The 15,235-nt window shown below is 43.9% G+C and overlaps 2 protein-coding genes across 2 annotated transcripts in view; one reads left to right on the forward strand and one right to left on the reverse strand.

The window, feature by feature from the left end:
* The window catches only part of NT5DC2 (5'-nucleotidase domain containing 2), a 216,158-nt gene extending 203,359 nt beyond the window's left edge, over positions 1 to 12,799 (forward strand). The window contains exon 15 of the mRNA XM_077452221.1: positions 12,467 to 12,799. The gene's annotated coding sequence lies outside the window, so the exon portion shown is untranslated. The remainder of the gene's footprint in view (positions 1 to 12,466) is intronic.
* The window catches only part of STAB1 (stabilin 1), a 394,908-nt gene that overhangs the window by 84,957 nt on the left and 294,716 nt on the right, over positions 1 to 15,235 (reverse strand). The window contains exons 53-54 of the mRNA XM_077452219.1: positions 12,001 to 12,147; positions 9,848 to 9,913 (exon numbers count right to left, since the gene is read on the reverse strand). Of these exons, the coding sequence (XP_077308345.1) occupies positions 9,848 to 9,913; positions 12,001 to 12,147 (213 nt within the window). The remainder of the gene's footprint in view (positions 1 to 9,847; positions 9,914 to 12,000; positions 12,148 to 15,235) is intronic.

The raw sequence follows: 15,235 nt of genomic DNA on the forward strand, positions 1-15,235 counted from the left end.
TTTGAGATCTTTGGTATAGAGGGACATGCATTCCCGTATACTCTCAGAACCTGTTCTGGTCGTGAAGAGACCTTCGGTAGAAGGGCCAATGGGTTCATGGTCTCTAATATCAATAAGGGAGAGGGCATACCCCTACCAACATTAATCGAGTGTGACCTGATACCAGACGAAAGGGAAGAAATTCCTACTCCAGAGGCTGCATGTCACCATCCTTACTTGAGGCACCTTGGTAATGAAATTCCTGCAATGGACATGAACGCTGAAATTTTGATCTTGCTAGGAAGAGACATTCTCAGAATACACAAAGTACACAAGCAGTGCAATGGACCTGATGATGCCCCTTACGCACAAAAACTTGATCTAGGCTGGGTCATCGTGGGCAACGTATGATTGGATAGAATGCGTACGTCATCCGAGATCCACTTCTTCAAAACGTGCATGTTAGGAAATGGACGTGCATCTCACTTTAAACAGTGCCCTCGCCATTACGAAGAGAAGCCTCTTGACATCATCCAAGTAACAGATGTCAGTCCTAACCTTTGTGATGACAACCTAGGTACCACAGTGTTTTGTACTACAAGCAATGACAACAAAATATCCTTGTCAGTCTAAAACATAGAGTTCATCAAAATAATGGACAAAGAATTCTTCTAGGATGAGTCTAACAGCTGGGTTGCACCATTACCTCTTCGTGCTGCAAGGGTTAAACTCACAAACAATCGGGAACAGGCTCTATCCAGATTCAACTCACTTCAACGAACACTAAAGAACAGGCCTGAAATGAAGGACCAAGCGTATCCCTAAATGATGTTCTTCTCACTGATCCAAACCTAACCAACAAACTTGTAGGTGTACTTATGAGATTCAGAAGAGAGCCAGTTGCCATAACTGCTGACACTGAACAGATGTTTCATTGCTTCATTGTACGTGAAGACCATCGGAACTTCCTAAGGTTTCTCTGGCACCGTGGCAATAACATGGACAATGAGATTATTGAATACCTCATGAAGGTACATGTTTTTGGAAATAGTCCTTCACCCGCTGTTGCAACATACGATTTACGAAGGACTGCCCTTGATGGAGAAAAGGAGTATGGCATAGATGGTCGACACTTCGTTGCGACTTCTATGTGGACGACGGACTTAAATCTTTACCTGCAGACGAAGAAGCCATAGACCTGCTCCAAAGGACACAAGGTATGCTTTCTGAGGCTAACCTCAGACTACACAAGATTGCTTCAAATAGTGTTGCTGTTATGAAAGCCTTTCAACCTGACAATCATGCCACAGGGTTTAAAGACTTGAATATGGGAATGGACATACCACCTGTAAAGAGAAGTCTGGACCTACGGTGGGACTTATTAAAAGACACTTTCGGCTTTCAAGTTGGCTTTACAGACAAGCCATTTACCAAACGTGGTGTTCTGTCAGTAGTGGACAGCCTATACGATCCATTGGGATTTGTAGCTCCCATCACCTTACTTTAGTTCTCAGAGACTATTAAAGATTGGGATGCTTCACTAAACCAGCTTTCAAAGTGGGAGTCCTGGAAACAATCTCTACATGCCTTAGATGGAATCCATATACCACGCTGCTACACTTCTACCTCCCTTGCCATAAGTCAGAGGAAAGAGCTTCACATCTTCTCAGATTCAACTACTGAGGCCATAGCAGCTGTAGCTTACCTCAAGGTAAGAGATTCTTCGAATCAAGCCCACATAGGGTTTCTGTTTGGGAAAGCTAAGTTAGCACCTAAGCCTGAACACACGATTCCCAGGCTCAAACTTTGTGGGACTGTGCTTGCTGTAGAAATAGCAGATTTCATACTGCGTGAGCTAGACATTCAGATAGATGATGTCAGATTCTACACAGACAGGAAAGTTGTTCTGGGCTACATATACAACCAGACTAAACGTTTCTATGTCTATTTTAGCAACCGTGTAGGGAGAATCTGCAAATCATCTAAACCTGAACAATTCCATCTGAAATTAACCCTGCAGATTATGCCACCAGGCCAGTGTCTGAAAGTGTCTTTGCAAATCCATCTTGGTTAACAGGGCCTGAATTCCTGCTGGATCATCTAGAAGAAACCACAGCTGATGTCTTCAGTCTTCTAGAACCTGACAAAGATGCAGAGACCCCAACTATCCTTACCCCAGCTACTCTTCTTACCCAGAAGCTTGGGTCTGTTCCTGTTCCACCTGGAAACTTTAAGGCAGGAAATCTGTGCTATGACCAGTGGAAAGGAGTACAACACCTCACCAACTGCTTCTGGAATCGTTGGAAGATGGAGTATCTTTCTACTCTGCAAGGACGCAGGGAAATGGCAATGACTGAACCCTAACATACAAGTTGGAGATCTTGTTTTGCTTAAGGACCAGCAAGCTGAAAGAATCGAATGGCCCATGGGACTTATTGTAAAGAGCGTTCCTAGTGATGGCGGTAAAGTACGCAAAGTGGAGGTGAAGGTTTCAAGACAAGGGACTGTAAAGACTTTCATCAGACCCATCACGGAACTTATTCTGCTCTTACCCTTTGGACAATTAATTTGTTTGCCTGTGCTGGTGGATCCTACCCGTGATTTCAAGAAGAAAGTGTCTTGAACTTTAGTTGACATATCTTGAAGCCTTAAATTAAGAGTTATTGTTACTGCATTATATGCATGTTCTTTTATGTCTTTCAGGTCTTCAAGTCATCCAGCAAAATTGCACTGTTGTTATTTTCAGTTGCAACACTACCGTTCTGATGTATATAGTGCCATTTACCATGCCAACCGTGGAGTGTGCTGCCCCAACGGGGCATAGTATTTATATATATATATATCTATTGTTTTCCTAACCATTTTTTTATGGACGTTTAAGTTTAGGTCACATGCTGCCATCTAGTGGCCTTTTGTGGTAATGCATGTTCTCAAGTTTATTTCCATTATGTTATGACATACTTCCTTTGTATGTAATGCTCCACCCCACTTCCTGTGTTTTGTACTTCCTGTGTCATCAATGGAGTAACAAGCCTCATGTAGCAGAGCGCATGTATTCTACATTGTAAGCTACAGACAATATCATCTTTTGACCGCACAATACCACAACCTGTTCATCTGTTTGTATCCTGTCATCTGCTGTAATCTGATGATCAGAATAAAGCATCTGTGGTGGAAATCGGCATTAGTGAGTTTAAGCTATCTGATGAGGATTGTCCTCAGTGCTTATATCTGCTTATACAGGCCAGGCATCTCACAAGGGATAGATCGCTTCACAACAATCGGAGTCAGAATAGAGTCCTTTTCTCATCTGTTCCACCACTGTAACCTCTTGCACATCTGCCCCACCACTGTACCACCCTGCATATCTGCCCCATCACTGTATTCCCCTGCTCTTCTGTCCCACCACCATAACCCCCCTGCTCATCTGCCCCACCACTGTACCTCCCTGTGCTCATCTGCTTCACCACCGTATCCCCATGCTCTTCTGTCTCACCACTGAACCACATTCTAATGCATCCTAACCCTGAACCCATTTGCTAATTTTCCCCACCACTGTACCTCACGTACACCTGTCTCACCTCTTGTACCCTCTGCTCTTCTGCCCCACCTCTGTCTGGACCAGTACACAAAGCAAGGTCCATAAAGACATGGATGAGCGAGTTTGGAGTGGAGGAACTTGACTGGCCTGCACAGAGTCCCGACCTCAACCCGATAGAACACCTTAGGGATGAATTAAAGCAGAGACTGTGAGCCAGGCCTTTATGTCCAACATCAGTGCCTGACCTCACAAATGCGCCTCTGGAAGAATGGTCAAACATTCTAATAGACACACTCCTAATACTTGTGGACAGCCTTCCCAGAACACTTGAAGCTGTTATAGCTGCAAAGGGTGGGCCAACTCAATATTGAACCTAAGACTCGGATGAGATGCCATTCAAGTTCATGTGCGTGTAAAGGCAGGTGTCCCAATACTTTTGGTAATATAGTGTACTTTGTTCCTTTTTTTTTCTATAGATGGCATAAAATAATTTGCGCAGGACAATATTGCCAAGAAAAACTGGAGTTAGTACTTACCGGTAACTCCTTTTCCGGTGGTCTTCCAGGACAGCCCTTGAGAGATGGAGCTCCTCCCATCGACACAGGAAACACATTGCCACAGTTCAAAAGGCGGTCCCTCAGGTCCCTGGTCAGTCATTCACCAAGAACCGAAGGATGGAACTGAAAAACATATAAAACCATAACAGGTAATAACATTAGTACATCACTACAATCAAATAAAGGGTGGGATCGTGCTGTCCTGGAAGACCACCGGAAAAGGAGTTACCGGTAAGTACTAACTCCAGTTTTCCCAAGTGTTCTTCCAGGACAGCCCTTGAGAGGATCCCCAAGTACTTACCAGATTAGGGGGGGGACCACGGCCTGGAGGACTTTCCTCCCAAAGGCCTGATCCTGACTAGACATTAAGTCCAGTCGGTAATGCCTTGTAAAGGTGGAAAAGCTTGACCATGTGGCTGCTTTACATACCTGCTCCGGGGTGGCACCAGCTCTTTCTGCCCAGGATGCAGACAACGCTCTTGTTGAGTGAGCTTTAACACCCTCAGGAGGATCTCTATTCAAGGCCTTATACCCCTCTGCTATAGCTAGCCTAATCCATCTAGCTATGGTTACTTTTGAAGCTTTCTGTCCCCTACGCTGTCCGGAAAAAAGGACAAAAAGGGAGTCTGAGATTCTGAATGGATTTGTTATTTTAAGATATTCTAGAATACACCTCCTCACATCCAATAAATGAAAACGTTCCTCTTTCTCATTTGCTGCATTTTGACAAAATGAAGGGAGGACAATATCTTGGGACCTATGGAAGCTAGATGCTACCTTTGGTAAGAACCCAGGGTCTGTCTTTAGAATGACTCTGTCTTCTAGGATCTGTAGGAATGGTTCCCTGATGGAAAGTGCTTGGATTTCACTGACCCTACGGGCTGAAGTGATTGCCACCAGGAGAACTGTCTTAAAGGTAATAAGCCTTAGGGAGGCCTCTGAGATAGGCTCAAAGGGTGACCCCAAGAAAGCTTTTAGCACAACTGCTAAATCCCAGGATGGGACTTTTGTGATTCTGACTGGCTTGCGTCTAGCGACTGCCTTACAGAATCTAGCGACAAAAGGATTTTCCTGTAAGCGTTCATCTAGGTATACACTTAAGGCAGCTATCTGTACTTTAATAGTACTTAGGGTTAAACCCTTGTTTACACCTTCCTGTAAAAACTGTAGAATATTAGCCGTATTTATGTCCCGGCCATTCAGCCAGCTATTGAATTTTTTCCAGACTTTTTTGTAAATAGCTCTCGTGACTGGTTTGCGACTCTGTAGTAAGGTCGCAATTACCTCGTCTGACAGGCCCTTACTCCTTAAGATTTCCTCCTCAGTAACCACGCTGACAGCTTCAGTGTGGCGACCTGCGGATGGTAAAGAGGTCCCTGCGACAGGAGGTCCTGTCTGTAGGGAAGTCTTAGAGGCGGACAGTCTGTCAATTGTAGCAACGTTGTGAACCACGGTCTCCTGGGCCAAAAAGGTGCTACTAGAATCAAACAGGTTTTTTCCTTGAGGAATCTTGCTAGGACCCTCGGAATGAGATGAAGAGGGGGAAATGCATACGCCAGACTGAAAGTCCATGGAGTTTGCAAGGCATCTACCGCCAGGGGTTGATCTCCTGGGTTTAGCGAGAAAAAATTGGGAACCTTTGCATTTTTCTTGCTCGCAAAAAGGTCTACCTCTGGTTCTCCCCAGTGAGCTGTTATGAGATTGAATGCCTCTGGGTGTAAGGACCATTCTTGGTTCGAAATCCTCTGTCGACTCAAGAAGTCCGCCTTGTTGTTCAGCTCCCCTTTCAGGTGAACTGCAGAAATGGATTCCAGATTGGCTTCTGCCCACTGGAGAATGCGTCTGGCTACCAACATCAAACGAGGACTTCTGGTTCCTCCTTGTTTGTTTATGTATGCTACAGCCGTCGTATTGTCTGAACGGACTTGTAGATGGTGACCCTGTATTGCGGGGTGGAAAGCTAGAACAGCTCTCAGGATTGCTGTTAGTTCTTTCCAATTGGAAGAGAAACATTTCTCCTCCGGGGTCCACTTGTCCTGGACCCAGCTTGAGCCTAGGTGGGCTCCCCAGCCCCAACTGCTCGCATCCGTTGTTAGTGTTGAAGTGATAGGAAGGACCCAATGAACCCCTTTGTTTAGGTTCTCCCTGTCCTTCCACCACCAGAGGGAGCGTTTTACCCTTGAGGGGATCGATACCTCCTCCTCCAGATCTCTGCCTTTTAATTGTTCTAACAGAAAACCCTGAAGTTCTCTTTGATGGAACCTGGCCCATTGTACGGCTGGAATGGCTGCAGTCATAAGACCTAAGACCGACATTACTTCCCTCACCGTACACTTGGGGCTGCATTGAAGAAAAGATATTCTCTGCCACAGATTCAAAATCTTTTCTTCCGGGAGTATAATTTTCTGATCTACAGACTTGATCCAGTACCCCAGATACAGGATCTCCTGTGTTGGGGTTGTCTTGGATTTCTCCTGACTGACAATCCACCCTAATCGACTCAGACTGAGTTGAGTCAATTCTAGGTCCTGAGAAAGACGACTCTCTGAGTGGGCTGTTAGGAGCAGATCGTCTAGGTAGGGGATAATTGAGACTGATTGAAGCCTCAGAGGAACTAAAGCCTCTCCGAGAACCTTGGTAAAGATTCTCGGAGAGGATGATAGACCGAAGGGAAGTGCTCTGCACTGAAAGTGGTAAACCTTTGTGTCTATCTGCACTGCCATCCGAAGGAATTTCTGGCATTCCTCCCTTATTGGAATGTGCAGATAAGCATCCCTTAGGTCCAGGGTTGCCATAAATGTCTCTTTCTGCAGGAGATTCTTTATGGAATAAATGGACTCCATCCGAAATCTCTTGTAACGGATGGAGCGATTCAGTGGACGGAGGTTCATAATTAGTCTGAATCTCCCTGACGGTTTTCTTACCACAAAGATGTGCGAGTAAAAACCGTCCCCTTGTTCCTGAATAGGGACTGGTGTCAATACTTCTTGATCTACCATTTCCCCTATTAGTAAAGGTAAGGCCCTGGCCTTTTCTGAGTGACTTGGAAGCTTTGTCACCAGAAACTTGGAAGGAGGGTTGCTGTGAAATTCCAGCGCATGACCCCTTTTTATTATGTTTAAGACAAACTCGTTCGAGGTTGTCTCTTCCCATTGAGGAAGAAATTTGCTTAATCTTCCTCCCACAGGAACCCTGACGTCACTGGGGTTTGGGATCCTGATTGGGGCGGCTAAACAGTATGCCCCCTTTTCCTTTCCCTTTATGTCCCGACCAATGTTTTTTGGGGGTTGAACTCTTCTCTGATTTAGAGGGTTCCTTAAAGGGACGAAAAATTTTTCTTTGAAAATTTTTCTTTTTTGCAGGAAAGGTTTTCTTTTTGTCCGCCGTCCTTTCTAAGGCGGAGTCTAATTCAGGCCCGAAGACTAAGTCTCCTGTAAAAGGGACGCTGCACAGGCGGGTTTTAGACGCCGTGTCTCCCCCCCAGGTTTTCATCCATACTGACCTCCTTGCTGCCACTGAAAGTGCTGCAGATTTAGCCGTAAATTTAACGGAGTCCGTGGAGGCGTCAGAGATGAAACTGGTGGCCTTAAAAAGCATAGGGAAAGATTTCAAAAGCTCCCCCCTAGGAGTGCCTGCCTTTAAGCGTTCTTGTAGTTGCGATAACCAGAACTCCAGGTTTCTAGCTACACAGGAAGTGGCTAGAGCTGGTTTTAAGCCTGCCATAGAGGCATCCCAGGCCCTCTTTAAGACGATGTCTGTTCTCCTGTCCATGGGATCTTTCAGGTGGCCCATATCCTCAAAGGCCAGATCAGCCTGCTTTGAGATTTTGGACAGAGGGGCGTCTAGTTTTGGATTTTTATTCCAGACCGCCTCTGGGCTCTCATCAAAAGGGAACCTTCTCTTAAGGGATTTAGGAAAGAAAACCTTCTTGTCTGGTTCAGACCACTCCTTAAGGACAAGGTCAGAAAGCACCTTATGTATAGGAAAAACCCTTGCTTTCTTTTTCCCCAGAGCCTCATACATTTGATCATGTCTGGATAACTGAGTTTCTTCCTCCTCAATTTCCAGCGTATCATAGATAGCCCCCATTAGCTCATCTACTTCCTCGAGAGATAATCTATATTTTGAGGCTTTAGATGCTGCTTGATCCTCTTCCTGACCCGAGTCAGTGTCAGAGGATTCGGGGCTAATCAACGTGGGGCTAGGCTCCCTGACCATACGGGGCTCCCCTGAGCTGGGTGTTGTAAGGCATGGTGAGGATGAGATTATAGTTGTTTTACTCGTGGAGGCAGCTGCAGCTGATCCCACGTCAGTGATTAACTCCCGGAGGGACTTAAAGGTCGACGCCATTTCCTCTTTAAAGGAGCCCAAAAACTTTGCTAAAGGGGAATCTGCCTCAGATTTAAGCAAGTTTGCAATGCATTGCTTGCATAGGGCTTTGTTAGAGCCAGAGGACAACCTATTCCCACAATTAGGACACTTTTTGCGGCCTGTCTTGTCTTCCCTTGGCATCTCTTTAGCCTGAAAATAAGAAGACAAAGGATTTCTTAGCGTCAGAACCATGTCCCTCTTAGAATCACCACTAACAAACAACCTCACTGTGAGTAAACCGCCACCGTGGGGTACTACAGGGCCCAGCCTACAAACACCACCACTCCACCAGAGTAATAGCATGCCCAGCAGCCTACCTGGGTTTGGCTGGTGCCTGTCTCCGCCGGAGTATCCTGGGGAATAGCCTCCATGGTCCCCCTCTGACGCTCTGAATCCCGCCGCTAATCCGGTATAGCTGGACGCTGGTCGGGCTTTACAGGCACAGCGCTGGCTCTCCCTCTCCTCCTTGTACCCTTAGAGACCCGGAACCGGAAGTCTCGGCACGCAGTGATGACGCGGTTCCGCCGGAAGTGAACGCTCGGCGTCTCCGACCCCCTGCAACGAGGAGGGAAGATGGAAGGTTCCACTCACCACTCCTGGGGGAAACCGGCGTCATTCTGCCCCTGGCCACCTCGGCACTGGAAGGAGGAGGGTAACGGGTCTGCTCCGGTTCAGCTGGACGGTACCCGAGCCAAAGAAAAAAAAAGGTATGGACCCAAACTGCAGCCATAAACCAGGACCCGGTCCCTTAGGCTTGCAGGTTCTCAGGCAGCCCCTGAGAGGGGCCTCCAGGTTCCTGGCAACATGTTCCTCCGACGGAGGAAACACAAATGACTGACCAGGGACCTGAGGGACCGCCTTTTGAACTGTGGCAATGTGTTTCCTGTGTCGATGGGAGGAGCTCCATCTCTCAAGGGCTGTCCTGGAAGAACACTTGGGAAAAAATCTTATTTGTACCAAAAAAAAATCTGATATACAAATTACGTTGTAATTTCTAGCACTGACAGTTATTGATGAATCAATAGGCCTTTAGCTGAAATTTAAAAAAATGGTCTGGTCCATTAGGGATATACAGGTATGAGAGCTAAGGTGGTTAAAGGCACACACTAACCCCAGCCTGATGACTGGTCAGCAAAAGAGCAGCAGTACCCTGATGAGGACATCTGGCTATGCTTTCTCCTCACATCAGCAAATTTCCCTGTCAACACATTTGCACGCAGCACATCTGACTGGCTCCTACTTCTGTCCTGTCTCTCTGTGTTGATATTCCATGATATGCTGCGACCTCAAGAAAATATAAGAGTAAAAAAAAGGCAAAAGAAGAGATTTTGCTAAGTCTGCTCATTGGAGCCCAATAGTTTATTTTCTGGTGCAGGTTAGGAAAAGCAGATTAACTCACCCGATCAACTGTTCCATAAGGGCAAGATCGCTCTATGCCACACAATGAACAAGCATCACGTTGGCTCTGTAAAAGAGAGTGAATGTTACTTTTACTTGCCTGAAATGCAATTTTAATTCACCTATAATATAAAATTAGGAGATCAGTGGAACAAAAAAGTTTCAATGAGATTATTAAGTGAAATGATCATTTTGGTGTTCTAATCTAATAAATAAATCATTGATTTTTTTTTTTACTACCATTTTGGTTGCTTTTGAACAATTCTGTAGTGTTGAATACAAAATGAAAGCATGAGTTGGAAAAATTCTGATAATTTTTCCATGCCTACTGTTTTATGTATTAAGCATCTGATTCATTTTGAAATCATTGACATCAATATTTTCATACAAACATTTAAAATTGATGTAAACAAATGTATAATTTACAGTGCATTGAACAGTAAAGCATATTGAAAACTATTGCATACATATATACATATATACATATATATATATATATATATATATATATATACACATACATACACATATTCAATCACCCCATCATGTATCATCATATAACAATATGTGAGTATCGCCTCTGATTCACGTAAATGAAATAACGTATAGGTACCATCATCCAGAGTTCATAGTGTGAAAGGATTGGTTGGTATAGAAGTGCTGGGCAGCCGCTCACGCTAGTCCTTAGGCAGTTCCAACCAACAGTGTCATAAATTGGACTATACCAATACTCGATAATAGACAAAGACTAGTAAAATTTTATATAATTTAATAAAGACACAGAAAAACAATTACAAAACAATAATAAATAAAATACAGTAGTGTGTACACCGCAGCTGAAGACTTCCTGACGGATTCTCCACAGGAAGGGTTCAAAATTGGGGATGCACAAGGTTTCCTCTACTAGTTTTTGCGGAAAAACCGCTTCATCAGGAGGATATCTATACAAAACATAATATACAGATTTAAATAAATCAAACGAAAAGAGCAACATACCATAGGGATAGCAAATTATCATAAACAAAATGTAATTAAAAAAAAGAAGTCAGCTCACCCCAACTTGAAAGATAGGATGCAGACAGGAGGACCCGTAACTTCACCTGGCGGCGAACACGGGGGATTGCTTAGACCGGCTCTAATTAAAAGAATTTTTATTTATATTAGCTCCTCCTGTCTGCATCCTATCTTTCAAGTTGGGGTGAGCTGACTTCCTTTTTTTAATTACACAATAATTTTGTTTATGATAATTTGTTATCCCTATGGTATGTTGCTCTTTTTTCGTGTATGATTTATTTAAATCTGTGTATTATGTTTTGTATAGATATCCTCCTGATGAAGCAGTTTTTCCGCAAAACCTTGTGCACCCCCATTTTTTAACCCTTCCTGAGGAGAATCCGTCAGGAACTCTTCAACTGCGGTGTACACGCTACTGTATTTTATTTATTATTGTTTTGTAATTGTTTTTCTGTGTCTTTATTAAATTATATAAAATTTTACTAGTCTTTGTTGATTATTGAGTACCGGTATAGTCCAATTTATGACACTGATGGTTGGAACTGCCTAAGGGCAAGTATGAGCGGCTGCCCAGCACTTCCATACCAACCAATCCCATCATGGACATGTTTTAATGGTTTCGCTCCAGCTATCTGATTTTCCTCCCACAGCCTATATGCATGCTACTAGGTTAACTGCCTTACGTCCAAACTAGTCTAGTGTGTGTCTCTATAAATGTGGTAGGGACATTAGATTGTTAGCTTCTGTGTGTCAGAAACTGCTGGAAAATGTGTATGTTTATGTAAAGCACTATATAAAAACAGTGGTGTGCTTAGTGCTTTGCTTGTTTTACTATTTAGACCAAGCAAAGCCTCATATGTATTTCTATGAATGGAAAAAAGTGCTGAAAGGATGACTGCCCGGTCACATACCCTTTAAAAGGGACCAGGCTCTCCTTCTATTCCATACTTTTTTCTGCAGTGCAATGCAGAAAACATATCAAAGGACATGGCAGACTCCAAGCCTGATTTTTATAATAAAAACCACAATGTCCAGTTGATAGCAGTATCTACGCTTCATTATAAAAAGAATGCCTCAGGGATTAATTTAACAACAAATGTTAGGGTTAGAGGTTTAGTTTAACGGTTATAGTTAACTTACTGAAGCTCTTTCCACAGCATACTCGTCGCACCGCGCTCCAATATTAGGAGGCTCAAGCAACTGGTCAATCCCATGAGCGATTCCCTCAGTGAATTCCAGGTCCCGCTGAATAATCTTAGCATTGTTTTCATTTAACAAAATATCACCCTGGACAGAACAGATAGTAAAAAACAGAAAAACATCAGTCCATGCTCTCCTAAGTAATTTAAAGTAGAACTAAAGGCAAAACCTTTTTTTTATAGAGTAAGAGAGGACTATATCCATTTTTTCTTTTGCCATCTGAGCCCCATTGTAAAGATTTCCCCTCACTTCCTGTCCAATAGCCAAAACAAGAACTGAGAGGAAATACCTCCAATCTGAGGGAATTCCTAGTTCCCACCAGGGTGTCAGGGCTGGCTTAGCCCTTCCTCCTCTGGGCTGGCCGCTCAGCTGTCGGCTAATTACCAGCTCTCTTCTCTTTCCACAGTTACCAGCTGTTCCCGATGATGCTCGTCTGGCCTGCCTATTTAAAGCCTTCCTGCTCACTTTTTCATTTGCCTTCGCATTGGTCACATCCCAGGGAACCATCTCCTGCTGTTTGTTTCAAGACTGGCTTGCTGACATCCCATCTGGCTTCTTATCCTGCTTGCGGTTGCTCTCCTTGGATCCCTGACTACCGGCCTGGCTGATTACCCGTTCTGGTTAATGAAGTTGGACTGGCTGACTACCCGATCTGGCTACAGGACTCTGGCTATGCTTGACTACGCTTTTTTCTATTTACCTTTTATTTTTATTAATAAACAAGTGTGATTTGATTGTACTTCTGTCTCAGTCTGTTTCATGGTTTCTGACACAGGGTCACCAAACTAGGGTTCCCATTGGAAGATTTCCCCTCTATTCCTTTCCTGGGAACAACTTGGGTTTTTGCTTTACTTGCAATTTCAGTGACAACAGTAAACATGACAAATAGAGAGGGGTGTATCTTCCTAATGGGGACACAAACAGCAATAAAGACCCAACAGGTGTTCTAATCCTTCTCCATGCTATTTAAAAAGATATAAAATAAGTGTCTTTAGTTATGCTTTAAGGCCACGTTCAACTAATGCCGTGTATGAGTAGTTTGGTGTGTGAATTCCATTCTGAGGAAAATGTATTGGATTCCATCAACCCACTTCCTCTGGCCACTTTCATTGCAGAAATTGAATTTAGGTTACACATGGTAGTCCAACCACCACACCATTATTTCTAAAGTCATTACTATTCATGCTTCACCCAGGCCATTACCATAAAGTACCTGCTCCTTAAAACATCTTCACATTCCAGCCTACTGAACATGCAGTGTGCTCTGTCCTCCAAGTATTCTTCAAATTACATGACAGTAAAGACAAAACAGTCAACAGGCCTTTTAATCTTGGGTCACTGGAAAGATGAGTGTCTACAAGCCTTTTAGAGATTATAAGGGTGGTATTCCCACCCTTATAATCTACTTGTTACAAAGCACCTCCAGCTTTTTATCCTCAGTTGTGAATGTAATCCCATGGTGCCAAAAAAAAAGAAAAAAAAAAAGAAAAGTAATCCAATTTCTTGATCATTCATCTTCTGTGAATGATGTGCTTGTCTCATCAGTCCAACTTTTCCTAATATTCACATCAGACCAGTTTAGTCTCACCTATTGGAGCAAGCAGCCTCCTAAGTGGCTGCCACCTAAACAGAGTCCCCAGATTCTATTTGCTTTTTCAGTCTCTCATAAACACCCTAATGTCTTAATTGCACACAATCAAGAATCTATTGCTGAAGCATATCATTTGGCATGGGAATAAGCTTGCTAATTGGATTTAATGAAAAATAATGTTCTTTACCAAAGAACATACAGTACCATTCCACATGAATAATTATACCAATGTTAGTGTGTGCTGCAAATTGTCTCCAGCATTGTTCCTTTTTCTGTTTGCTGGAACCTGCCGTTTTGCTGAAGCCCACAGCCCCTGAACAGCAGTAAATCTTTAGGCTGTCAGCAGATCAGATCAGCACTTATTTTTAATGTTTTACATAGCTATACCTGAAGTTATTTAGCAAGACTTAAATGTCTGACTAAAGTTCCCCACTTTAGATGTCAAGTAATAACACTCTTAAGTCAGAACAAAAGACAAAACAAATTGTTGATAATCAGCATAATGGCCAACACTTGGAGAATTGCATGGGGAACACAAGCAACTAGAGCCTTGCTGGGACCTGTGGTTCACTCTGGAATGTCAGAGGACCCCTAGAACATGGATTGGCAGCCACAGTTACGTTTAGTTAGGAGAAAGATGTTATTGTATCTGAAATTACTCAAGGGATGCACGTGAGGCCTTGGCGTACTACTAGAAAGCTTGGGTCCATAATCACAGTATGGGGTATGTGTAACATCGCTACGACAGAGGTTCATTCAACAAGACAAGACGGAAGAGGTAGTTGCCATGAGCAATCACAAGGAAGAACAGGAACCAGTCATTGGCATGGTTCCTGGTTAGGTGACAGTTTCTCCAGTAGCGAGGGGGTCTGTGCTCTGACTCCTTCCCTAGCTGTCAGTCTCTACCGGTCTCTGGGAGTGGACTAGCGTTATGGAGATCTATGATCTATGGGTCACTTGGTATGGGAAGAGAAGAGTTAAGTTAGAGCATGCAAGAGGTCCATGCTATGTGCTTGGTAGGAGCCTACTCTGTTATTGGGAGTGGGGTAACAGAGGTACGCGCACTGGTGGAGTGAGCAGAGGCTCTTCCTGTCCCTCCGAATGCAACACATACATCAATACAAGTGTGTAGGACATGGGACAAAGCATGTTAAGGAGGAACTCCGTACTTTGGGTACCGCACACGTGTGCCTCTTCTCTGATTTGAGAGGTGGCCTTCATTTTTAACTCATCACATAACCAAGGCTTCTGCCTGGTCCCAGGCATTTGTGAGCATGCCTTTGGGTGAAGTGCTACCCCACATGCAAGGGCTAGTGACCCTGTTAAATGCCTGACATAGGCCAAAGAACCAACCCCAGAGTAGGCCTCTCATGTGACCCTTGCTGGGTGCTCAATGAGAAGGAAAAACATGGAGGATGTGACAACCACCCTGTCGCCTTACCCTTACAAGCTTGTTAAGCTTTGACAAAAAAAAAACTGGAAGCTAACTGGTTTCTATGCATATCTGCACCAAATTGTGCACCCTTCAGTGATAGCAAATCAACCCCTGTGTATACCTTCTATACTCTTGGTTTGTGTAATTTG

This window comes from Lithobates pipiens, unplaced genomic scaffold, assembly GCF_037356315.1.
Source record: "Lithobates pipiens isolate NorthernLeopardFrog02 unplaced genomic scaffold, aLitPip1_a1.2 Scaffold_23, whole genome shotgun sequence".
Lineage (NCBI taxonomy): Eukaryota > Metazoa > Chordata > Amphibia > Anura > Ranidae > Lithobates > Lithobates pipiens.